We start from the raw sequence: 25,076 nt of genomic DNA on the forward strand, positions 1-25,076 counted from the left end.
ATATATATGTTTGCATTTTTATTCGTCCACTGGCAGAAAAAAAACACTCGCTGGTTTTCTCTTTTCCAGATAAGAAAATTGAAAAACTCGACACACACGATCTGGATGAAATTGAGAAAATCGCCAACTGAAAGACAAGTGTGCTGACAAAGTGGACGCCAGCTAGACTTGCGCTCTGCAAAGACTGTATGCTTCTTTATGCTGGCTTTTTAAGTTTGTATTTTAAGCCGTTAGGGTGGAGGGGGTAAAACCACATATACTGCACGTTTACATACACTTCAGTCTGTGGAACATACCCTATTTCACTCTTTTTACTATAATATTTTATTTTGTAATGCTGAAAAAGCTTAACTGTCAAGTAACTCCTAAAACCCCATTTGACTCTGCTTTTCATACATATATGAACATTTTTCATGAATGTATCCTCTTTAGGTCATTACAACATTGACAGTGTGTGGAAAGGGTGAAGTTGGGTATACTGCTGCTCTGAGTGCAGGGGTGTCATTTTGGGTGATGACTGATGGATGGATTTTAGGGTCTATGCAAATTTAGAGTATACTCACATGAAAGAAATGAAATTAACCTCAATTTATCTTCAGGGTGTGTAGCCAAATGCCAAAATGGAGATGACCTACTAATAACTCCTCAACATTTTAGATCATTCTGGAGTAAAGCCCAGTCACGCGTCCCTCACAATTTTATTTATAGAGTATTAAGACTACTCAGCTGTAACATGTAGTTGTTTTTAAACATTTTTTGCCTACCTATTCCACAACTTCCCACTTACCAAAAACTTCACATCTTTTATTTTGAAATTCAACCAAAATTCTCTAAAATTTCGTTTTTCTACTCTAATTTCCACATTTTTCAACCGATTCAACCCATTCCAACTTTCAAGTGTTCCATCTTTTGCCTACCTGTTCCACATATTCCCACTTACCAAAAATTCCAAATTTTCAAATTTGAAATTCAACCAAATTCTCCAAAATTCCGTTTTTCTACTCTAATTTCTACATTTTTCAACCGATTCAACCCATTCCAAATGTATTTACTTAATTCACCTTATGCTTCCCACATTCACTCCCATTCACCCCCACTTCCACTATGCTTACACAATTCAACCCTTGACCCCCAATTCCAGTGTGGCGGCCATCTTGGATGACCCTGGAGTGCCACCAATGAACCCAGAATGAACCGGAAGTGCCCTAAATCAAACCGAAAGTGACCCCAAATAGACCGGAAGTGACCCCAAATCAAACCGGAAGTGACCCCAATGTACCAGAAATGACCTTTTTAGACCGGAAATGACCCCAAATAAACCGGAAGTGACCTCAGACGAACCGAAAGTGACCCAAATTAAACCGAAAGTGACCTAAATAAACCGGAAGTGACCCAAATCAAACCGAAAGTGACCCCTAATAGACCGGAAGTGACCTCAGGTGAACCGAAAGTGACCCCAAATGAACCGAAAGTGACCTTTTTTGACCGGAAGTGACCCCGAATAAACCGGAAGTGACCTCAGCTAAACCGGAAGTGACCTGTAGTAAACCGGAAGTGTCCCAAATAAACCGGAAGTGACCCAAATTAGACCGGAAATGACCCGAATCAAGCCGGAAGTGAACCTATTTCAACACTAAGTGCCCCAAATAGCTACATTTGCGCTAAGGTTTTCGGTTTTTGTCCGATTTAACCCGTTTCAACATTTTTACCCCAAAAGTGAACCTCCTGAGGCCGTTTTTTTTGTTTTGTTCCAAATTTAGAAAGATTTTGGCGCAATTGCTTTTTTTTATTTTCCCATTCATTCTCTCTATGGGGATTCAACATTTGCTCTAACTTCTACATTTCTTAACTGATTCAACCCGTTCCAACTTTCCAACACGTGTGCATGCACAAACACACACCCAGACACATTAGAGCAGCAGGAACGGAGAGAAAGTATTTGCACTGTATGTGCTTGTGTGAATGTGCGTGTGAGGACATTGTTGTATTTTCTGCGGTTAATTATTATTATGTGGGGACAAGCAGTACAGAAAATGGATGGATGGATGGATAATTATGATATAAGTATTATCATTATAAAGTTACATTGATACTGCCTTGACAGTGTCCATGAAAACATTATCAAACATTAATAATAATAATTCATTAAATTTGTAGAGCGCTTTTCAAAAACCCAAAGACGCTTGATAACATTTAATTAGTAATAAGTATAAATGGAAAATACTGTCGTCTTCAAATTTTATATTAGCTCTAACAGGGTAATCTTCGAACCTAGACATAATTTTGAATTTTGACACTTTTGTTTTGTAAAATCATCGCAATCATTTTCACAGTATTCCTTTTTATGTTTGAGGGAAATCCTGCTAGGAACCTTTAATATGGAGGAACTGTTTCCCTGCACTTCATTTCCACTCGGTAGACGTTGCTGTTGTACAAGGCTCTCAGTTGGTATCGGCACGCCATTGTGACTGAAGTACTGCACCCTACTTTTCCCTCACACAGTTTTTAAAACAACGACAAAGGGAAACGACGATGGCTTCGGACTCTTGGGCCCAGGCTGTTGACGAACAGGAAGCGGGAGCAGAATCAGTAAATGTAAATGTGCTAGTTTACGTTGAGTTAGCCTTGAAGATGTTTTAGTCACAGGCCTAGCGCTGTAAAAAATGAATGCTTACTATTTGTCTGGCGTTAAGACAGACATTGTTTCAACACAAATCTGCGTGTATTGCCGTGCCTTTGGATATTTGCTTAGTTTAAATGCAAGCGCTAGAATGCCCCAAATTAGCCGGTAAAGAATTGCTGCGTGCCTTGTGCGTTGCTAGCTTTTGCAGAAGCTACCATCAAAGAGGTAATTCATTGAGACAGCTTTAACTGGCTGGCAACTGAATGATGCAAGAGGTTCCAAAATAGCTTAACCTGATTAAGTAGAAGCATTGGTTTCTTCTAGATTTGTGCTTTCCAAGTTTTATGTTTCAGGGTCACGTTTATAAATATATATAACAGTTGACCATTACTGGCGTTAACGTGTTTTCCTAGTCAACTGTGGTAAACTGTTTTTTTTTTACAGATTGGAAACCTTCAACTAAAGGATGCACCTGGAGAAAACGGTATGTTTGCAAAGTGATGAGACTAATTTCAAGCATGAAAAGGCTATAAAGTGATTTTGCTAAGGAACATCTGTATCATCAGCAGGCAGTACTTTTGGAAAGTCAGAAGCGGGAGATAAGACTCCAGGAAAGACTACAGATGAAGATGACCGTGGTAAGCTGATGTGATTATGTATTCCCATACAGTAATTGAATTGTTTTGTCACCCCAAACGCTCCTCACAACAATTACGCTGTCAAAATTATTGACCGAATAGACATGATAGAGCAAAAGGGTAGAACATCAAAGTAAAAAGCTGTGATCCAATAGAGCAAAAGTTGGATCAAAGTAAAAAGCTTTGATCAATGATGCCGTTTATATTCTAAACCAAAAAGGTAGAACATCAAAATAAAAAGATGTGGTCCAATGATGGTATTTATACTATATTATAATTTTCCACACTGAGAAGACACAGAAAAAAATAAGTCATGCTAAGAAATTATTGTTTGCTTCCACATACTGCTTGCAATGTGTTCACATACTCGTCATTACTTTTTGGTGCAATTAATGAGTTTGCGTCGAAAATTGGTTCATAAATAGATGCAAAACAAATTGCGCGGGCCCGGATCGTATCTCAAAAAGGGGGGCTGCTGATGCGTCGGTTCAGAAGTGGAAAATTGGCACGTAAGTAGATGCAAAAAATCCGCGCAGCTTCCGTTCGTATCTCAAAATGTCCGTAAGTATAGGCGTTCGTAAGTAGAGGTGCCACTGCATATGCAAGTTTAACATGGTCGCTTTTACTCGTATGCTTTGCATGGTCCTTCAGATCACTAACAATTCCTCCCATCTTAAAAACGCAATTTCTACTCTCTTTTTTTTCCGCAGAAGACAAAGCGGCCCAGTCATTGTTGAACAAGTTAATCAGAAGTAATCTTGTCAACACCACAAATCAAGTTGAAGTTCTTCAGAAGGATCCCAACTCTCCACTGTACTCTGTAAAATCCTTTGAAGAGTTGCGACTGTAAGTGTATCATTCTTTAATTTATTCATAATCCCTCTTGTGATTTAGTGCGTCTGCCATAAATGACGAATGAGCTCATGTCTGTGGATGTTATCCAATAAAGATTACACACCACGGCAGATGCGCTCGTATTGAAAAGGGAAAAATAAAATTTGTGTTCTGCAAAAGTGTGGCAGAAGTGCTCGATGTTCATTACATGCCCAATTTGTTGTATTCCTGCCAAACTTGATCAATAAACCAAAAATATTTTTTCTCATATGTGCAGTAAACCACAGCTCCTTCAGGGTGTCTATGGCATGGGTTTTAACCGGCCCTCCAAAATCCAGGAGACCGCCTTACCCATGATGCTCGCTGAACCGTGAGTATGCTGTACATTGACTGTGATGTGCTACTTTTCTGAACTAAATATATGATGTGACTAAAGTCAGTTTGATTTTTCTGTTTAGTCCACAGAATCTAATCGCCCAGTCTCAGTCAGGAACAGGAAAAACCGCTGCCTTTGTGCTTGCCATGCTCAGCCACGTCAATCCAGACCACAAATATCCCCAGGTTATTTTTTAGGGATTTTATCAGTGATCCAAATGACCGCAGATGGGTTTATCCTTAGTCCTTGTGTGACCTGCGAGTTAGATTTCTAAATCTCTTTTTCCTTTTCCACCAGTGCCTGTGTTTGTCACCCACCTATGAACTGGCGCTTCAGACTGGCAAAGTTATTGAGCAGATGGGCAAAAACTACCCTGAAGTCAAACTAGTTTACGCCATACGAGGAAATAGGCGTAAGTTCACATCGAGTGCCATGTTGACGTTCTCGTCTGGTCCTCGGCGTGTTTTTGTGTTGACAAAGTTTCTTTGAAAATTTTCCAGTGCAGCGAGGCGTGAAGCTTCAGGAACAGATAATCATTGGCACGCCCGGCACCATGCTGGACTGGTGCAGCAAATTGAAGTTCATTGATCCCGAGAAGATTCAGGTGTTTGTGCTGGATGAGGCCGATGTCATGATCGCAACGCAGGGTCACAAAGACCAGAGTATTCGCATCCAGAGGTAAAAATGAATATTAATAAAAAAGTTTCCTGACAAATGTGGGAGTTCGCATTTTGAGTTTCCACTAAAGGATGCTACGATTTTAATTTGTTCTTTGCTACACAGGATGCTGCCCAGAAACTGCCAGATGTTGCTGTTCTCAGCTACGTTTGAGGAGACCGTGTGGGACTTCGCCAGGCGCGTCGTGCCTGACCCAAATATCATCAAATTGAAAAGAGAGGAGGAGACGCTGGATACTATCAAGCAGTACTATGTGTTGTGCAACAGCAAGGAGGAAAAGTTTGAAGCCCTGTGCAACATCTATGGCGCCATCACCATAGCCCAGGCTATGATTTTCTGCCATGTGAGGCACTTCCCTTCACCCAGCACTTTCCGATTGATAGATTATAAATGGCATCACATTTTCCTGAGAAATGTTCCAGAGTTTATTAAGAACGTCACAAGACTGGCGTCGCATAAATTCATTATGTTCCTTGAGTGTCTGGCTGGTATATGAACTGGTGACTCTGCTTTCCTTCATGCGATCCAGACAAGGAAGACCGCAGGCTGGCTGGCGGGAGAGCTTTCCAAAGAGAACCACCAGGTGGTGCTGCTTAGCGGGGAGATGCAAGTAGAGCAGAGGGCAGCTGTCATTGAACGCTTCCGGAATGGAAAGGAGAAGGTGCTTGTCACCACAAATGTCTGTGCCAGAGGTGAGGGACCCATGCAAGATAATTATGAAATATGTAGATATTTAACAATTATTTAGTCTTCCACTTCTCCCTATCAATTGCTTTTGTAATATTGTTTTAACATGTATTCTGACTGTCAACACCCTGTATGCTATTAGAGAAGATACCGTATGTATTCTTCATACATTGAAAATATTAACGTCAATTTCCCCTATCACCTCTCGCCTTTTTTTTTCTTTTTTTTCTGTCCACCAGGAATTGATGTGGAGCAGGTATCGGTGGTGATCAATTTTGACCTGCCTGTAGACCAGGAGGGTAACCCAGACAACGAGACCTACCTTCATAGGATTGGCCGCACGGGTCGGTTCGGCAAAAGGGGGCTGGCCATCAACATGGTGGACAGCAGAATGAGTATGAACATTCTCAACAGGATCCAGGAGCATTTTAGTAAGTAGTTATCCTTGCTATTATCTATTGCATTGGCCAGGTTCAATGTAATATATATGTTTGCATTTTTATTCGTCCACTGGCAGAAAAAAAACACTCGCTGGTTTTCTCTTTTCCAGATAAGAAAATTGAAAAACTCGACACACACGATCTGGATGAAATTGAGAAAATCGCCAACTGAAAGACAAGTGTGCTGACAAAGTGGACGCCAGCTAGACTTGCGCTCTGCAAAGACTGTATGCTTCTTTATGCTGGCTTTTTAAGTTTGTATTTTAAGCCGTTAGGGTGGAGGGGGTAAAACCACATATACTGCACGTTTACATACACTTCAGTCTGTGGAACATACCCTATTTCACTCTTTTTACTATAATATTTTATTTTGTAATGCTGAAAAAGCTTAACTGTCAAGTAACTCCTAAAACCCCATTTGACTCTGCTTTTCATACATATATGAACATTTTTCATGAATGTATCCTCTTTAGGTCATTACAACATTGACAGTGTGTGGAAAGGGTGAAGTTGGGTATACTGCTGCTCTGAGTGCAGGGGTGTCATTTTGGGTGATGACTGATGGATGGATTTTAGGGTCTATGCAAATTTAGAGTATACTCACATGAAAGAAATGAAATTAACCTCAATTTATCTTCAGGGTGCGTAGCCAAATGCCAAAATGGAGATGACCTACTAATAACTCCTCAACATTTTAGATCATTCTGGAGTAAAGCCCAGTCACGCGTCCCTCACAATTTTATTTATAGAGTATTAAGACTACTCAGCTGTAACATGTAGTTGTTTTTAAACATTTTTTGCCTACCTATTCCACAACTTCCCACTTACCACAAACTTCACATCTTTTATTTTGAAATTCAACCAAAATTCTCTAAAATTTCGTTTTTCTACTCTAATTTCCACATTTTTCAACCGATTCAACCCATTCCAACTTTCAAGTGTTCATCTTTTGCCTACCTGTTCCACATATTCCCACTTACCAAAAATTCCAAATTTTCAAATTTGAAATTCAACCAAATTCTCCAAAATTTCGTTTTTCTACTCTAATTTCTACATTTTTCAACCGATTCAACCCATTCCAAATGTATTCACTTAATTCACCTTATGCTTCCCACATTCACTCCCATTCACCCCCACTTCCACTATGCTTACACAATTCAACCCTTGACCCCCAATTCCAGTGTGGCGGCCATCTTGGATGACCCTGGAGTGCCACCAATGAACCCAGAATGAACCGGAAGTGCCCTAAATCAAACCGAAAGTGACCGCAAATAGACCGGAAGTGACCCCAAATCAAACCGGAAGTGACCCCAATGTACCAGAAATGACCTTTTTAGACCGGAAATGACCCCAAATAAACCGGAAGTGACCTCAGACGAACCGAAAGTGACCCAAATTAAACCGAAAGTGACCTAAATAAACCGGAAGTGACCCAAATCAAACCGAAAGTGACCCCTAATAGATCAGAAGTGACCTCAGGTGAACCGAAAGTGACCCCAAATGAACCGAAAGTGAACTTTTTTGACCGGAAGTGACCCCGAATAAACTTAACTAGAATTTTCAATTCCTGAAGGAATTGCGTGTGAAGGTGAAGAAGTTGAATAAATATTTAAGGAATGTTGCAGAATGATGTTGAAACGAGTTGAATCGGTTGAAAAATGTAGAAATGAGAAGGGAAAAAGGAAATATTGTAGAATCGGGTGTGAATTTCAAAATAAAACGTGAATTATTTGGTAAGTTGTGGAATAGGTAGAAATATGATGAACAGTTGAAAGTTGGAATGGGTTGAATCGGTTGAAAAATGTAGAAATGAGAAGGGAAAAAGGAATTGGGCGTGAATTTCAAAATAAAAGATGTGAAAAAGGAAATGTAGGAAAATTGGGTGTGAATTTCATACTAGAAAAAGTGAAAATGCAGGTAAGTGGGAAGTTGTGGAATAGGTAGGAAAATGATGAACAGTTGAAAGTTGGAATGGGTTGAATGAGTTGGAAAATGTAGAAATGAGAGTAGAAAAACCAAAATTTGGAGAATTTTGTTGAATTTCAATTTTAATTTGAACAATGCATTCAATTATGCATCAACATTCATTCCTTCATGCATTCATGCATTCATTCATACATTCCTTCAAGCATTCATCCATGCATTCATTCACGCACTCAATTTTTATCACGTCACCCTGCACACGCGTGACAGTGATGGCCAGCCCATCTTGTGGTATCTTTGGGGGCTGGCTGAAAGTTTTCTGCCAGATCTGAAGCTTGATGCTTGTAACTTCGCCCGAATTGGACACGACCTCCACCACCTCTTCCCCATAGAGGATACCACAGACTGTTAGGGTGAGGCTGGAGTTGCAGGGCTGTTGAATAAAAAAAGAATATCTAATTAGTTTTTATGAATGGAAAACAAAGTTTACCAAAGGCTAATCATGCCTCCAAATAAAGCAAGTGGGAGCCGTAAAGCCATCCTAGAACACAAAGACGTTATTAAAGCCACGCGACAGTGAGCGCCCGGCGCGCTGCGGGTGGTTGCGCGATGGGACCAAATTAAGCTCCCTGCGCAGTGAGGTACACTTCAATTTTGGAAAGTACATTAGGACGGTACAAATATTTTCAGAATTTCAGCGACGGCTCTGTCACAATAATGCGACCAGCGCGGAGCAGTTGCGCGGTCGGCAGCGCGCTACGGTTGAACGCTGGGCGGAACGCTGCAATTGCGCGATGGGACAAAAATGAAGAAATGAAGAAAACAAAATTGAAGAAAAGGATTTATTTAGTCTTGGAACGGATTAATTTGTTTTCCATTGTTTGTAATGAGAAAAATAGATTGGGAACCTTAACCCAGTTAATCTTGGAAAAGGGAATAATAAGCAAAAAGCAAGCACCATTTAAATTCCACTGCTATGAAGCCATTTACTAACCTTTATTTCTGTGCAAGTTGTAGAGTGGAGCATTAGTCCCGAATCGTTCACCCGGGCACTCAGGTGGGTGAAAATGAAGGAACCCCCTACTTTTAGTTCAATGAGATTAGCCTCACGCCAAAGGCCAATTTTGACAGCGGCTTCATCCTGCGTTAGTTTAAAAAAGAGTGTGTGCAAAGTGCTACAACAGGGGAAGTACAAATGGCTACTTACTTTTTTTAGTGTCAAAGTCCGAAATGGCGCAAGGCTGTTCCCTCTCTGGCGCACCATGCGGATTGGACGCATCTGAAGTGGAGCAAATTGAGATGACAAAAAAAAAATAAAACTTTTGGTACCTTAGTACTAAACAGAGCATTTCAAAGATATTGTGTGTGTGTGTGTTTGTGTGTGTGTGTCGGTGGGTACATTACATGTACATTATTGCACATGCATCATGTCTTCACAGGTGTACACAAAGACATGTGTGTGTATATGTGCATTTGCGGGTGCAGGTGACTTACATCGGTTATTACGCCCTCCAGTGACACCATCTCCTCAGGTAGTTTATTCACTACCTCCTGAGGAGATGATGCCACTGACTTGGGGTAGACCAGGGCCCTGGCCTCTTCTTCCGGCTGCGGGCTGGTTTGCACCTCGGCCGCCATGAATATTTTTGAGCCGGGTTTGGTGAGGAGCCCTTGGCCACTCTCGTCCACACCAAAGTTTAAAAAAATGTAACTGCTGCCCTCTGTGACGAGGGCTGCCAAGTGTTCAAACAGAACAATTTTATAGGCTTTCTCGTCGTCACAGAGGGCAACAGTTACATTATTGTGCTGGCCGTGCATGGACAAGGTGCCATCAGCTGCACAAATCCATGTTTTTGCACGCAGAGCAGTCCTCATCGCGACTACTTTAGCGCGGATCATGTTTTTCGCCATTCTGAAAAAGAAAAAAAAAGAGAGAAATTGACTTGTTTAGTTAGTAGATGACAAATGGCAAATTATTCATAGAATAATTACCGTATTTTCCGGCCTATAAGGCGCACCGGACTATAAGGCGCACCTTCAATGAATGGCCCATTTTAAAACTTTATCCTTATATAAGGCGCGCCGGACTATAAGGCGCACCATTAATGCATCATGTCAGATTTTTAATCCAAATCAAATCATTCTCCATTTTATCTTTTTTATTTCAACTTCAGACGAAACAAATTACTTTATAATCATAAAATAATGATTCATAGTCTTCAGCGGGCCACTTATGATTGATTTCATGACACAATACTTCGGGCCAGTTTGAATTTAGGAATTTGGTCCATATATAAGGCGCACCGGACTATAAGGCGCACTGTTGGTTTTTGAGAAAATTTTAGGTTTTTAGGTGCGCCTTATAGGGCGGAAAATACGGTACTATTATAATACATCTGACTGACTTTGGGATTATTTTATTAGCGACACAACATATCATTACCATATTCAAATTGGATAAAAATAAATGGATACCACGTATAATAAAAAAACACACAATTATTTAAATGTTAGACTGAAAAGAAAGAGTTTCCCAGCAATGATTTTTAACATCCACCAGATGGCAGTGCAGTGACAAAGTCAATAGTTCATGGGTATGTAGCATTTCAAGACTGCTACAAATTAACACTGGGCAATGATTCAATACTACTGATCTTACTCGGTCAGTACATATCAGTGCTTACAGTTACAATGTCATCTGCTATATAAATTTGGAAGCACATTTCATAATGGCGCCTGTGCGGTTTTTGAGGGGGGCTAACCTAAAACAAAGATTTTAATAAAAGAACACCGTAAACCATTTTTATCCATTTACGTGTGGCGACTACGAGGTGTCGTCTGAAATAAATAAATTACGCGTCGTGTATCTTTCCAGAAATGTCGTTACTCCGTAACGCAAAGTGCAAGCATCGTGCGTCCATCTTGTTAGATGGCAAATGCACACGGCGGACGATAGTGTATAATACTTAAACGCAAGAGCAATAAAATGGGGAATCCTCCGTCATAAATAGGAACGCAGAACAAACATGTATTTTCGACTGACTAGTTAATTAATAATTACAAGTTAATTTGCTATATGCGCATTTCGTAATGGCGGCTTTTTTTTTTTTTTGCTCGATGCAAACCAAAGATGTGGATGCCTCGGTCACGAATAATGTTCACGTTCATCAACCGATGGAATTAATCCATACTAAATTCACGGAGAAACAACTCCGCAAAAGTCCGTCGTGAGAACAGGAGACTATTTTTTTCTATATGTACAGTTAATGAGTAATAACATGTAATAGTACAGTAATAGAACTGTGACGATGGTAATTAGAAGTGGGGAAGTGCTACTTTCCCCACTAACGCAACAATCCTGGTTTTGTTTCGTTTATTTATTTCAAACATGTAAAAAAAGAAGAATAAGCTTATTGTACACAATAAACGACATGACAAAATACATGCATATCCACATACAGACGTACCAACATTCATACATATACATATAGCCGCAAAAGAACCATAAGTCACATTCACATGTCTGAAAAGGAGTAGGAAGAAGTATAACTTATTTAATCCCACCCCCTATTTAATAATCCCTAAATACCCAGCCATAAATCATTTTGCCTCAGTTATCCCAACAAAGTACTAAATTACTAAATTATCCCCCACCTGCTGCTCACTAGACACTAAACACGTACCAACACACTATTAATACGTGCGTATATTTCACACACAGACACTTAACATTCATTCATACCTCAAATACAACACAAATACCTGAATGGTAGAAATAAACCAAATAAAAACAAAATAAAAACAGCCTGAACAAGACAAACAAAACCAACAAAGAAACGTAAATCAATAATTACTAATCACCCCTTAGTACTCATACACCCTTACTAAAAACTTCACGTCTTTTATTTTGAAATTCACACCCAATTCTCCAATATTTCCTTTTCCCCTTCTCATTTCTACATTTTTCAACCGATTCAACCCATTCCAACTTTCAACTGTTCATCATTTTTCTACCTATCCCACATTTTTTTTACCTATTCCACAACTTACCAAAAACTTCACATCTTTTATTTTGAAATTCACCACAAATTCTCCAAATATTCTACATTTCTCAAGTAATTCAACACGTTTCCACATCGTTCGGCAGCATTCCCCGAAGAAGTTATTCATACATTTCGCCTTCACACGCAATTTCTCCAGAAATTGCGAAATTCTAGTTACAAAGGAAACTTTGACTTTGAAGAAACCTCTATGACGTTTCTTTGATAAGTGCATGTTGCATTTGGTGTAATGGCATGATACTGACTGAGTCTTTTCTGGATCAACAGAATCAAATTCGAAAAATGGCAACCCCAGAAAACACTCCTCAAGATGCATACAATGAGCTGAGGGCCATTTACGAGACGGAGCTGGCGAAAGCCCGTGCGGCTCTGGTCTTAGAGGCCACAGAGCGTGAACGTCTGCAGGTGGAGTTGTCCAAGCTGAGGATTGATTTTGACGAGCTGGAAGCAAGGTGAGGCCCGCCCGGCCATTTTATCAAAAATATGCCAACAACAAAATGGATAGTGGATATTAGTGCTGACATAATTGCTTTGCTGCTGGGGCCACACCCCAAGGAAAATCCTCCTCGTGACTAATTGCAGCTCAATTGGACTTTCAGTTAACCATCCCATATGTGGGACTCTCGATGGGATCACCGGTGTTTGAGTGATGTTCCAGTTATTTATTTTCTTTCTGTGTGTTCGCAGTTGTCATGGTGATTGTTCTGGTGTTTTTTTAACTCGGCTGTATGTATTTCTTTGTTCACGCTGATTTCTCCGACTGCCCGAAATTTTCCACATTCCCAGTTTATGTGTATATCTGTCATCTCAGGGACACGAAGAAAGAATCCGATCTGGCGAAAGCCCGTGCGGCTCTGGTCTCAGAGGCCACAGAGCGTGAACGTCTGCAGGTGGAGTTGTCCAAGCTGAAGATTGATTTTGACGAGCTGGAAGCAAGGTGAGGCCCGCCCGGCCATTTTATCAAAAATATGCCAACAACAAAATGGATAGTGGATATTAGTGCTGACATAATTGCTTTGCTAGTGGGGCCACACCCCAAGGAAAATCCTCCTCGTGACTAATTGCAGCTCAATTGGACTTTCAGTCAACCATCCCATATGTGTGACTCACGATGGGATCACCGGTGTTTGAGTGATGTTCCAGTTATTTATTTTCTTTCTGTGTGTTCGCAATTGTCATGGTGATTGTTCTGGTGTTTTTTTAACTCGGCTGTATGTATTTGTTTGTTCACGCTGATTTCTCCGACTGCCCGAAATTTTCCATATTCTCAGTTTATGTGTATATCTGTCATCTCAGGGACACGAAGAAAGAATCCGATCTGGCGAAAGCCCGTGCGGCTCTGGACTCAGAGGCCACAGAGCGTGAACGTCTGCAGGTGAAGTTGTCCAAGCTGAAGATTGATTTTGACGAGCTGGAAGCAAGGTGAGGCCCGCCCGGCCATTTTATCAAAAATATGCCAACAACAAAATGGATAGTGGATATTAGTGCTGACACAATTGCTTTGCTGCTGGGGCCACACCCCAAGGAAAATCCTCCTCGTGACTAATTGCAGCTCAATTGGACTTTCAGTTAACCATCCCATATGTGGGACTCTCGATGGGATCACCGGTGTTTGAGTGATGTTCCAGTTATTTATTTTCTTTCTGTGTGTTCGCAGTTGTCATGGTGATTGTTCTGGTGTTTTTTTAACTCGGTTGTATGTATTTCTTTGTTCACGCTGATTTCTCCGACTGCCCGAAATTTTCCATATTCCCAGTTTATGTGTATATCTGTCATCTCAGGGACACGAAGAAAGAATCCGATCTGGCGAAAGCCCGTGCGGCTCTGGTCTCAGAGGCCACAGAGCGTGAACGTCTGCAGGTGGAGTTGTCCAAGCTGAAGATTGATTTTGACGAGCTGGAAGCAAGGTGAGGCCCGCCCGGCCATTTTTTCAAAAATATGCCAACAACAAAATGGATAGTGGATATTAGTGCTGACATAATTGCTTTGCTAGTGGGGCCACACCCCAAGGAAAATCCTCCTCGTGACTAATTGCAGCTCAATTGGACTTTCAGTTAACCATCCCATATGTGTGACTCACGATGGGATCACCGGTGTTTGAGTGATGTTCCAGTTATTTATTTTCTTTCTGTGTGTTCGCAATTGTCATGGTGATTGTTCTGGTGTTTTTTTAACTCGGCTGTATGTATTTGTTTGTTTACGCTGATTTCTCCGACTGCCCGAAATTTTCCATATTCTCAGTTTATGTGTATATCTGTCATCTCAGGGACACGAAGAAAGAATCCGATCTGGCGAAAGCCCGTGCGGCTCTGGACTCAGAGGCCACAAAGCGTGAACGTCTGCAGGTGAAGTTGTCCAAGCTGAAGATTGATTTTGACGAGCTGGAAGCAAGGTGAGGCCCGCCCGGCCATTTTATCAAAAATATGCCAACAACAAAATGGATAGTGGATATTAGTGCTGACATAAATGCTTTGCTGCTGGGGCCACACCCCGAGGAAAATCCTCCTTGTGACTAATTGCAGCTCAATTGGACTTACAGTTAACCATGCCATATGTGGGACTCACGATGGGATCACCGGTGTTTGAGTGATGTTCCAGTTATTTATTTTCTTTCTGTGTGTTCGCAATTGTCATGGTGATTGTTCTGGTGTTTTTTTAACTCGGCTGTATGTATTTGTTTGTTCACGCTGATTTCTCCGACTGCCCGAAATTTTCCATATTCTCAGTTTATGTGTATATCTGTCATCTCAGGGACACGAAGAAAGAATCCGATCTGGCGAAAGCCCGTGCGGCTGTGGACTCGGAGGCCACAGAGCGTGAACGTCTGCAGGTGAAGTTGTCCAAGCTGAAGGTTGATTTTGACGAGCTGGAAGCAAGGTGAGGCCCGCCCGGCCATTTTATCAAAAATATGCCAACAACAAAATGGATAGTGGATATTAGTGCTGACACAATTGCTTTGCTGCTGGGGCCACACCCCAAGGAAAATCCTCCTCGTGACTAATTGCAGCTCAATTGGACTTTCAGTTAACCATCCCATAGTCGCACATCAATATAAATAGCGCATTTGACTGCGTCGAGGGTTTAATACTGTTTTTGCTCAGGAAGTCGCATCACATTCAAATCCTTAAAGATGAGCTGGAGTTTGAAAAGAAGCTGCATTCCGCGGTCGGTAATTACCATCACTATCGCTTATTTAATTAATGAAAATAAAGCTGAGTCATTTTCACGTCTCACGTAGGACTTGCGCATGGTCCAAAGCCAGCACGAGTCTCGCATGGTGGAGTTAGAAGCCGGCCAAAAAGTGAAAGATCTGGAGGAGGCTCTGTCTACAGAGAGGGAGCGGACCCAGAACAAGGAGGAGAGGTCTTTTTACAGCTTTAGAACATACCACAACGTTTGCTCTCATAGCAATTAATGTCTCCACGTTTGTCCCCAGGGTACGCCAAACCATGTCGGCCAGCAAAAAGAGGAAACGTCCGAAGGACAGCGAGGGTTTGAGCTCGGGCGGATGCAATGTGCCTCGTCCTAAAATCGCCCAGCAGGTCACTGTGGATGAGCAGCAGGTCACTGTGGATGAGCAGCAGGTCACTCTGGATGAGGTGGACTAGTACGGCAAATATGTCAGACTCCGCAATACAGTTGATGAGGTCAGTGGATGTGTCACAGGGGAATATCTTACGAAATTTGCACATTTTCCAGTAACGACTAACCTGTTGAGATCAATTTCTACTATTAGGATCAGAATTTGGGGAACTGGCAGGTGAAGCTCCAGATTGGATCTTCTGCTCCCATTGTATTCAAGTTTGCCGCAGAATTCATCCTGAAGGCCCACGAGAGTGTCACGGTAATCAATCTTATCTGGAAGATCTCAGATACAAGGTGCTCAATATTTCAATGACCTTTACATGCATCAGATCTGGGCGGCTGACGCTGGCGGAAACCACAATCCTCCCTCTGATCTAGTCTGGGAGACACAGTCCAACTGGGGACCCGTAGGCCAGGTCCACTTTACCTTGATCAACGCCAACGGAGAGGTGACACATCTTTCAAGCGACAAGAAGCAATATTTCTCTTTTGACGTCTGTTTTTCTTCCAGGAAATAAGGATGAGCAAAGCCACTGGCGCACGTTTGGAAGATGATGATGGAAATTCCACTTCCACCGTGGGATAGAGGAAATGTAATTTCGGTTTCTTGTGTGTCTTGACATATGAAGGGATTGACAATAAAGCAGACTTTGACTTTTGACATGGTCACATTATAAAAATATTGTATAAATTACAATTAAATGGGCTTTTTTTAAATAAAATCTGCTCCGACCTGTTGTGAAATTTAATTGAAATAATTGAAATAAAGTTGTTGTTCTTTAAAAATGATTGAATTGGTCTTTTTTCATTCTGTGTAATTACATTCTGCTGTATGCACCAAAAAAAAAAAGTGTAATATCGGTTTCATCAGTATATAATTGAAACCGGAAGGTATTCGGAAATCCCTGCGGTCAGTAGAATATATAACGGCTGTGCAATGAGAAGTCAAGACATGTTCCACGAGAGCACGCGGTCAAGGCAAGAGTAATCTCGACGCAACATGCCCAACATGTGTAAGTCAGTGATGAATGTTTCCTGAATTTTCTTCCTCTTTTGCCATTCATTCATGATTTTCTTCTGCTTCCGCATTAGACACGCAAATTCTCGCGGTGGGCTTGGTGGCTTTTCTAGTACTGCGAGCCAATGGCGCTCCGTTGACAGAAGCGACCACCGTCTTGCCATCAAGCGACACCTCAAGTGAGGAGGAAACGGCGCCCTCTGACCTGCTGACCTCTGCTCATGTTTGGGACTCGGTTCTGGGTACCGCTAAAGAACACCAGAAAGCTGTAAGTGGAAATTCAGAAAGCACCTTCATTGTCTTCTCCTGGCTGTAAAACATATCTGACTTGTGACTAATTTCAATATCAGTTTGATGATGAATTCCAAAACAATGTCAACTTTCATTTACTGGAGCACTACAAAGCACCTCAGTTTCCAGCAAACTGCCCCAGCTCCAACTTTAGCAAGGTAAGAACCAGAAATGGAAAACCACCAGAGGTGGGAGAAAATACAGACACTGACACTTTCCATAATTGTTTGCTAGCATCGGCTTGACTTTTATGCGTAGGTTGAATAGATATTTGTTTTTTAACTGACCTAAATATTCTTTTTTCCAGGAGGCTTGCCTGCACAGGCTGGCCCAAGGTCTGTCCACTTACATAATTCTTCTCAAGCACGTGGAGAAGGAATATCCCGGCAGTAAAATTCTGTCTGAGGCCAAACACTACTCTGAACTCCTGCTCTACAATATCAAACAAAAGGTTGGCCAGTGTGACAATTTAGGGATAGGAAATGAATTTTGCTGTTACTATAATACCTATTTTGACATTGTGTTGCTTACTCTTGTCCGGCAGATGAAAAAAACAGAAGAGGTCACAGGCCTGAGTAGCAATGAGGAAGAGAGCCTATTGAGGTCACTGTACCACCCCGATGCTTTCCACAGAAAGATGACGGCGCACAACATCCTGCGGAAGCTCTACATCTTCATTGTTGACGGCGAGAGGGCGCTGAGGCGCAAAAAACGGCGAAGGGGAAAACATGCCAAGGTCTTCGCCATGTTTAGTTTATTGCGGTAGTCACGTCCGCCACTGAAGCCCGTCGGAAATGTTGGGCAAAACATGAAGTGAATTAAGTTGTTGGATCTGCACTGACGTGTCGTAACCCACTGACGGATTGATGATGTATTTGTTTTTGCATGACGCACTGAGTTTTTTAAATTTTTTATTCTGTAGATAACCTATTTATTGCTCATTCAAAAAAGCCATTGTGAATCTAAGACCTTATTTATTGCAAACAGTCGTATGAATTATTTAAAGAAGATATTTATTACATATTATTGTTTTTATACTTGAAGGCATGATAATTATATTTATTTTTTAAACGGAATGTATTTTTAAAACATGAATAAAACTATTTGCTTACTTGTGAATTGAACTGCTTGATTTATAACACTTTGGCAGGTGTCTTTTGAGAATCTCACTTATTAGATTGAACTACAAAAATCTCTTTTTCTGAGATTCAAAGACATCGTATATATATATATATATATATATATATATATATATATTTGCAAAACTGAAATATCGTAAGGCCACTTATGGGCTTTACTGTCAGACATTTATTGACAAAAACATGGAACAGACTTCAAGACAATGTCGTAACAATAACAAATAAATATCTCAGACCAAATTGACTTTCAGGTGGCCAACTCGTCGTGGTCTTCGGGTGGAGGTTGTTGATGCAGGTGCACGTCATCCTTCTTCAACCCCAAAGTAAACTGAAACGAAGCAAAAACAGCCAACGATACGTATGTCATTGTTGTTTTTGACTTAATCTGCCATTTTTTTAAGGTTCTCTTTCTACATATTTACCAAACACAAGCGATACATTAACTTCAATACAAAAAAAGGGCACTACCTCAAATACAACCTAGAAAACAGTTTGACTGAAATGGTAGTCATTCAATAAATAAATATATGCACATTTTCTTTTTCAAATTGCAGCCTTTGCGGTTTTGAAAATTGCAGTTGATCACATTGCAACGTCGACTTGAATTCTATTCATCTCTCAGTTTTAATGCACAGACAGACACACGAGAGAAAACGCTGACACAGAAGCAGTGGATGACGCAAATCAGTGTTGCCGCAAGCAGACCTGTTGCTGAGATTGTCTCATGTGTTGAGACGAGCGACACTAGACGGTGTTCAGGTGAACGTCACCACCAAGAATTTACTGATAACAAAGTCAAAAGTCAAAGTCAGCTTTATTGTCAATCTCTCCACATGTCACAACACACAAAGAGACCAAAATTACGTTTTTCTCTATCCCATGGTGACGAGACACATAACACGATAGACATACAAGTACGCGACACAATATAAAAACAAGGCAGAAATTCAAACAATCAATAGTAAGAGTGATGAATAAATAATAAATAAACAGATAACACAATAAATAAGAGGAGCAAAACGGAGCCAGCAAGCATAGCGCAAAAGTTAAAAACATCATAAACAAAAAGGCACAAACAATAAATAATAAGAGTAATAATAAATAATAAATAAACAGATAACACAACAAACTAGAATTTTGCAATTTCTGGAGAAATTGCGTGTGAAGGCGAAATGTATGAATAACTTTTTCGGGCAATGCTGCCGAGCGATGTTGAAACGTGTTGAATTACTTGAGAGATGTAGAATATTTGGAGAATTTGTGGTGAATTTCAAAATTGAAAGTTTGGAATATTTGGTAAGTGGGAAGTTGTGGAATAGGTAGGCAAAAGATGAACAGTTGAAAGTTGGAATGTGTTGAATCGGTTGAAAAATGTGGAAACCTTTGTGGAAAATAAGGATGCTGAGGACAAAAATACTGCTGCTTTGACGTTGGGGATGTCTGGATAATCTGCAGTAAAATCGGAAACACCAAAAATAAATCCTCTATCCACATTAAAAATAAAATAACAGTTTATTTAAAAGTTGACAGAATTACATTGCATGTCCAATGAAAAAATATGCACATCTCTTAAAACTAGTTACAAATGTAAGGCTGTGTGTGCAATTGTTACAGACAGAAATGATGAAGACAGCTCATCCGCTGTGCAACATTTATTTTCAGCGTCCTCTACTGGCGAAAATACATATTGCACTTGGGCGCATGGGTTTCTTCCATAGAAAAAAAAAAAACCTCCTATAAACCAAAAGTTCTGGGGAGGCAAGTGCCACATAATGTTGATCTTTTATTTATCAATGTATGCAAACAAATGGTTTTTATGTATTATCTATCCATTTACCTGGTCGTTTATTACACCCAAAAGCTAATATAGCTTTTTCTATACGATAGACATCCATTGTACATTCTCATATTAACCTTGAGAGGGTTTAAAAAAATATTTACGTACCATCTTTGTCGTTGCCTAATGGATCTGTCCAGGTTTCCCCTTGCTTAGTTGTGCGTTTTTTCGTTCGTGTCCACCGTGTTGCTTAAGGTGAGTCAGTTCCACATGGACTATGGAAAATGTGAGTCGGCAGACAGTGCATATTTTCCTCACACTTTTTGACAAATCTATTTTCTGCTTCACTGTCCACTCGGCAAGTTTGAAACTTGTGTGCTTCTTTTTAGTAATACTTACCCTCTTGCGGTCGCAGTAACTGCCTGGAACGCGTCCATGCTGCTGAGTTAACTTCTGCAATCTACTTTGTGGTGCCACCGCACATGAGATGATCGCATTCCGTATTGTTTTCTATGTTCTTTGGACAGCAGGCCAAAGAACGCTACCGTAAATTCTATCTATCAATCTAGAATGGGAAAACATGCGACATCTGAGAAACATTTTCGAAATAAACCATAGTATTCCAGAATACTAAGATAAAGACAGCAGAAGTTACAAATATCCCAAAATAAGGCATGGGTAAAATACCATTACTATAGATTAAAATAGATTAAAATCATATATTATACATTAATACCATTAACTACACATTGAAACAATATATTTGCGACTGTATTTGCTATAAACAAAATAATAAACTGGGTCACCTAATTCGGCGGATGACGTTGCCTCTCTCTCTCTCTCTCTCCGTCTGTCTCTCACGTGTAACGTCAGTGTTCCAACTTGGTGTCGTGGAGCCACGCCAGCATCTCTGGTTGCAAGTCGAAGAGGCCGGCCTCTGAGGGTGGTCTCTATAGGGGGCAGATGTTGATGAAGTGGTGAAATATATTATCATAATTTAATAAAAATGAATAAAATAAACAATTATTATTTTGTGCATTTAACTTTAAACTTTAATAGTAGAACATTTTAAACAGAACAAACAACACAAAATACAAATAACATAACAAAAAAAAAACCAAGGGGGGCGCGGTGCTATTCCTGGGGGGGCGCGTGTGACCCTGGGGAACAGGCTTTTTTTTTGGCAGTACTAGAATAAAGTGTAATTGCGGGTTTACTACAGCAGGGGGCAGTGGCGCTCTCATTGTTACTTCTGTCACGTTTGCGACAGTGCAACATTTTACGACTTACAAGACAAGTTAGGATAGTCACGGTGGGGAGGGGGGGCGCGAATAGATTTCTTCTTGCTAGGGGGGGGAGTAACAGAAAATAATTGAGAAGCACTGCTCTAGGGGAAGATTAGGGCCATCGGGGAATTTTTGGTTCCACTCCTCTAATGGAACCATTCTGGTGGCATTGGTGGCGTCCACAAGCTCCACCTGTTCACCTTTGATTTTAAAGGCCACAAAGCGAAAGGGCTCTTCTTCCAGTTCCTGCGCAAAGAAATTTCATGACAATTTATTATGTTTGAAACACCACGAGAAAACATGATGGATGGATGGATGGATGGATGGATGGATGGATGGATGGATGGATGGATGGATGGATGGATGGATGGGGTTGGGTAGGTAGGTAGGTAGGTAGGTAGGTAGGTAGGTAAGTAGGTATGTAGCTTGGTTAGATATAGATATATAAACAGACAGACAGACAGACAGATAGACAGACAGCCAGCCAGCTGTATCTGAGACAATATCCTACAAAGTTGGTGATCCAGATTTTGAGAAAACTCCTAAAGCATGAATCTGACTTCAACCTTAATGATGGTGAGCCACTGATAGCAGTGCATCCCAAGTAAATAACAGTATTGATTCAATTGAGAACACCTTTGTTTATACACATAAAAAACTGCTTGCTTTAGGTACCTTTATTACAGTATTTTCTGTGGAGTGGAGCTCTACGCCACTAGAAGATGATGTTGTCATGTGTGTCATGGACAGCCGCTGTCCAAGTTTGACATGGAAAAAGTTGGTTTCGCGCCATGTGAGGACCTTAATTTCTCTTTGATCCTGTAATGAAAATGACAAATTAGTACTAGTTGTTGAAATGTAGATCTAGGCTAAGGCAACATGATGCCCTAAGGGACCTTACTCAGGTGAAATGAGAGTGTGACAGATATCTTTACTGAGACACACACACACACTCACTCTCTCTCTCTCTCTCTCTCTCTCTCTCTCTCTCTCTCTCTCTCTCTCTCTCTCTCTCTCTCTCTCTCGCGACACAATCAACAGATTAGCATTAGCAATACGCTATCGCAATACAACAACAAAAATCTGCTATAAAACTGCTCCTCAGCCAATTGTTTCTTTGCAATTAAAGATTAAAGATTAAAGTCCCAATGATCGTCACACACACACCTGGGTGTGGTGAAATTTGTCCTCTGCATTTAACCCATCCCCGTGTGATTTTAATCCATCCCCTGGGGGAGAGGGGAGCAGTGAGCAGCAGCGGTGCCGCGCTCGGGAATCAGTTGGTGATCTAACCCCCCAATTCCAACCCTTAATGCTGAGTGCCAAGCAGGGAGGCAATGGGTCCCATTTTTATAGTCTTTGGTATGACCCGGCCGGGGTTTGAACCCACAACCTTCCAGCCTCAGGGCGGACACTCTACCACTAGGCCACTGAGCTAGTTTGTATTTGCAATACCGTAATTATTCTAATAATTATCGCCCATATTCTAATAACCGCCCTGTGTGTGTTAGCGATAGCATAAATAAAACATTGATACCTCGAATTATCGCCCATGCTGCTAAAAAATTCCCCCCAAAACTTACGTTTTCCTCCGCGACCACATGCCGACGTCATTGCGCAAGTTTAAATATGACTGATTTGACAGCCCGTTGAATGCCCCTTTTAAATTGTTTTTCTCCATAAACTATGATACAATTACACTCGTCACTCCGCAACAATATCCTCCTCACACAATTACGTTCTCGGGGCATGGGCTCGAACAAGACGATCGCGTTAATATGACGTGTACAACACGTGATATGCGACGGTAGCGTGTCGCATCGATAGAGCGTCAATTGACGCACCCCGCTGTTAGAGGTAGCTCAAAACAGCCGCTGTCCTCGTGTTAAGAACACCAGTTAGATACTACATAAGGAAAATATACATATTATCGCCCTTTTCAGTGCCCCTTGGCAATCGGACAATAATGGGTGATAATTGGAATAAATACGGTAATTTAATAAAACGGGTACCTTAAATGCACGGAAGACTTTGCTTGTAATGATTTTATACAGCCGCTAAGTGTCAGTGTCGAGCAACTGAATCAAGATCGCGATCGTATTTGCAATAGAAATATAATAAAACTAGGTCACTTAAATACGAAATATGACTTTGCTGGTAATGATTTTCAACATCCACCAGTGCTGAGCAACAGAATCAACAGAACTGTACTGCTTATCACCCATCATATTGCACATTTAGCAAAGTTTAGTAAAGACCTACTTACTTTTTTTCTGGTTTTGTTGTACCTTATGTGGTTATCAAGCCAGCCTATGAAAGGAAAACTAAATATGTCCAAATAAGTTGAATTTTGGTGTAGGAATATTCAATAATAATTGATCATAATTTAAAAAAAAAAAACAGTTGGAAAAATATGGGGAGAAGAAAAATTAAAGTATCTATTGAATTGATACAACTAATACATTTAATATAATGATGCAATACACAATTTATACACGGACAACAAAATATAACTAAGTGGTGAAATATATTATCATAATTTAGATTAAATTAATTCAATTTAATAAAAATAAATAAAATAAACAATGACTATTTTGTGCATTTAAATTTAAACTTTAATCATAGAACATTTTAAACAGAACAACAAACAAGAAATACAAACAATAGAACACAAAAAAAAATTACCACAAAAGCCCCTCTGGGGTAAGATTAGGGCCTTCGGGGAATCTTTCTTTCCACACTGTCAATGGAACCTTTTTGGTGGCATTGGTGGCGTCCAAAAGCTCCACGTCTTCACCTTTTATTTTAAAGGCCACAAATCGAAATGGCTCTTGTTCCAGTTCCTGCGCAAAGAAATTTCATGACAATTTATTGTGTTTAAAACACCACGAGAAAACATGATGGGCAGATAGATAGATAGATCGATAGATCGATAGATAGATAGATAGATAGATAGATAGATAGATAGATAGATAGATAGATAGATAGATAGATAGATAGATAGATAGATAGATAGATAGATAGATAACCTAAAACAATTTGATTAATTTCATGACCATAATCACAACCACAATGATTTTATACAGTCAAGGAAGCAAGTGAAATTGTATGTCTTCCTGATAGAGCTGCATCTGAGACAAAATCTTATAAAGTTGGTGATCCAGATTTTGAGAAAACTCCCAAAGCGTGAATCTGACTTCAACCTTAGTGATGATGAGCCACTGATAGCAGTGCATCCCAAATAAATAACAGTGTTGATTCAATTTAGAATACCTTTGTTTATACACATGGGAAAAACAGCTTGCTTTAGGTACCTTGATCTCAGTATTTTCGGTGGAGTGGAGCTCCAGGCCACCGGAACACGATGTTTTCAGGTGCGTAAGAGACACCCGCTGTCCAACCGTTAGAACAGAAATGTTCGCCTCTCGCCACCTGACCACCTTTATTACCATTTGATCCTGTAATGAAAATGACAAATTAGTACTAGCTGTTGAAATGTCGATCTAGGCTACAATGACTAAGACAATAAAGCTAGAGAAATACTCAAGAAACTGGTGTCAAATTTCTGTCCTACAAAACCAGTGTCTTGCAGGTTTAGACGTCTCCCTCCTCTAATATGCATGATCGTCAGCAAACTTTGCACGGGTGATATTAGAGTGAGCTATCAAAAGCTTGGAAAGGATCAGGCCTTGAAGGCACCTTACTCAGGTGAAATGTGAG

At 40.5% G+C, this 25,076-nt stretch overlaps 3 protein-coding genes and 2 long non-coding RNA genes across 8 annotated transcripts; 2 read left to right on the top strand and 3 right to left on the bottom strand.

Annotated features, from left to right (window-relative positions):
* The first annotated feature begins 69 nt into the window (after window positions 1–69).
* LOC133155393 (ATP-dependent RNA helicase DDX19B-like) lies at window positions 70–9,554 on the top strand. Of its 3 annotated transcripts, none has more exons than XM_061280676.1 (13): window positions 70–186; window positions 2,503–2,595; window positions 3,068–3,107; window positions 3,190–3,261; window positions 3,972–4,107; window positions 4,373–4,465; window positions 4,554–4,656; window positions 4,769–4,883; window positions 4,972–5,149; window positions 5,255–5,492; window positions 5,679–5,841; window positions 6,076–6,267; window positions 6,387–9,554. In XM_061280676.1, exons 2-13 carry the CDS (start codon window positions 2,533–2,535, stop codon window positions 6,446–6,448), a joined length of 1,455 nt encoding a protein of 484 aa, XP_061136660.1. In that variant the 5' UTR covers window positions 70–186; window positions 2,503–2,532; the 3' UTR covers window positions 6,449–9,554. The 3 variants fall into 3 exon arrangements, with proteins under 3 accessions (XP_061136660.1, XP_061136659.1, XP_061136661.1); XM_061280675.1 differs by lacking the exon at window positions 70–186 and adding an exon at window positions 872–2,415; XM_061280677.1 differs by lacking the exon at window positions 70–186 and having other exon boundaries at window positions 891–2,595; window positions 3,193–3,261.
* LOC133155398 (prelamin-A/C-like) lies at window positions 6,387–16,634 on the top strand. Its single transcript, XM_061280692.1, has 13 exons — window positions 6,387–6,503; window positions 12,528–12,712; window positions 13,072–13,197; window positions 13,557–13,682; window positions 14,042–14,167; window positions 14,527–14,652; window positions 15,012–15,137; window positions 15,362–15,425; window positions 15,499–15,623; window positions 15,697–15,907; window positions 15,997–16,104; window positions 16,175–16,294; window positions 16,357–16,634. The coding sequence occupies exons 2-10, from the start codon at window positions 12,543–12,545 to the stop codon at window positions 15,866–15,868; spliced, it is 1,161 nt and encodes a 386-aa protein (XP_061136676.1). The 5' UTR covers window positions 6,387–6,503; window positions 12,528–12,542; the 3' UTR covers window positions 15,869–15,907; window positions 15,997–16,104; window positions 16,175–16,294; window positions 16,357–16,634.
* On the bottom strand, window positions 6,836–10,152 carry LOC133155399 (uncharacterized). Its single transcript, XM_061280694.1, has 4 exons — window positions 9,694–10,152; window positions 9,407–9,478; window positions 9,194–9,340; window positions 6,836–8,632 (listed from the first exon to the last, which is right to left on the bottom strand). The coding sequence occupies exons 1-4, from the start codon at window positions 10,108–10,110 to the stop codon at window positions 8,369–8,371; spliced, it is 900 nt and encodes a 299-aa protein (XP_061136678.1). The 5' UTR covers window positions 10,111–10,152; the 3' UTR covers window positions 6,836–8,368.
* A 2,454-nt stretch (window positions 16,635–19,088) lies between the features above and the next one.
* On the bottom strand, window positions 19,089–22,787 carry LOC133155123 (uncharacterized). Of its 2 annotated transcripts, XR_009714583.1 has the most exons (3): window positions 22,032–22,373; window positions 20,239–21,020; window positions 19,089–19,742 (listed from the first exon to the last, which is right to left on the bottom strand). It is a non-coding gene; the product is annotated as an uncharacterized LOC133155123 (long non-coding RNA). The 2 variants fall into 2 exon arrangements; XR_009714582.1 differs by having other exon boundaries at window positions 19,089–21,020; window positions 22,032–22,787.
* A 1,203-nt stretch (window positions 22,788–23,990) lies between these two features.
* On the bottom strand, window positions 23,991–25,076 carry LOC133156210 (uncharacterized). The gene is made up of 3 exons (XR_009714805.1): window positions 24,900–25,076; window positions 24,671–24,814; window positions 23,991–24,199 (listed from the first exon to the last, which is right to left on the bottom strand). It is a non-coding gene; the product is annotated as an uncharacterized LOC133156210 (long non-coding RNA).

Source organism: Syngnathus typhle, linkage group LG6, assembly GCF_033458585.1.
Source record: "Syngnathus typhle isolate RoL2023-S1 ecotype Sweden linkage group LG6, RoL_Styp_1.0, whole genome shotgun sequence".
NCBI classification, from domain to species: Eukaryota; Metazoa; Chordata; class Actinopteri; order Syngnathiformes; family Syngnathidae; genus Syngnathus; species Syngnathus typhle.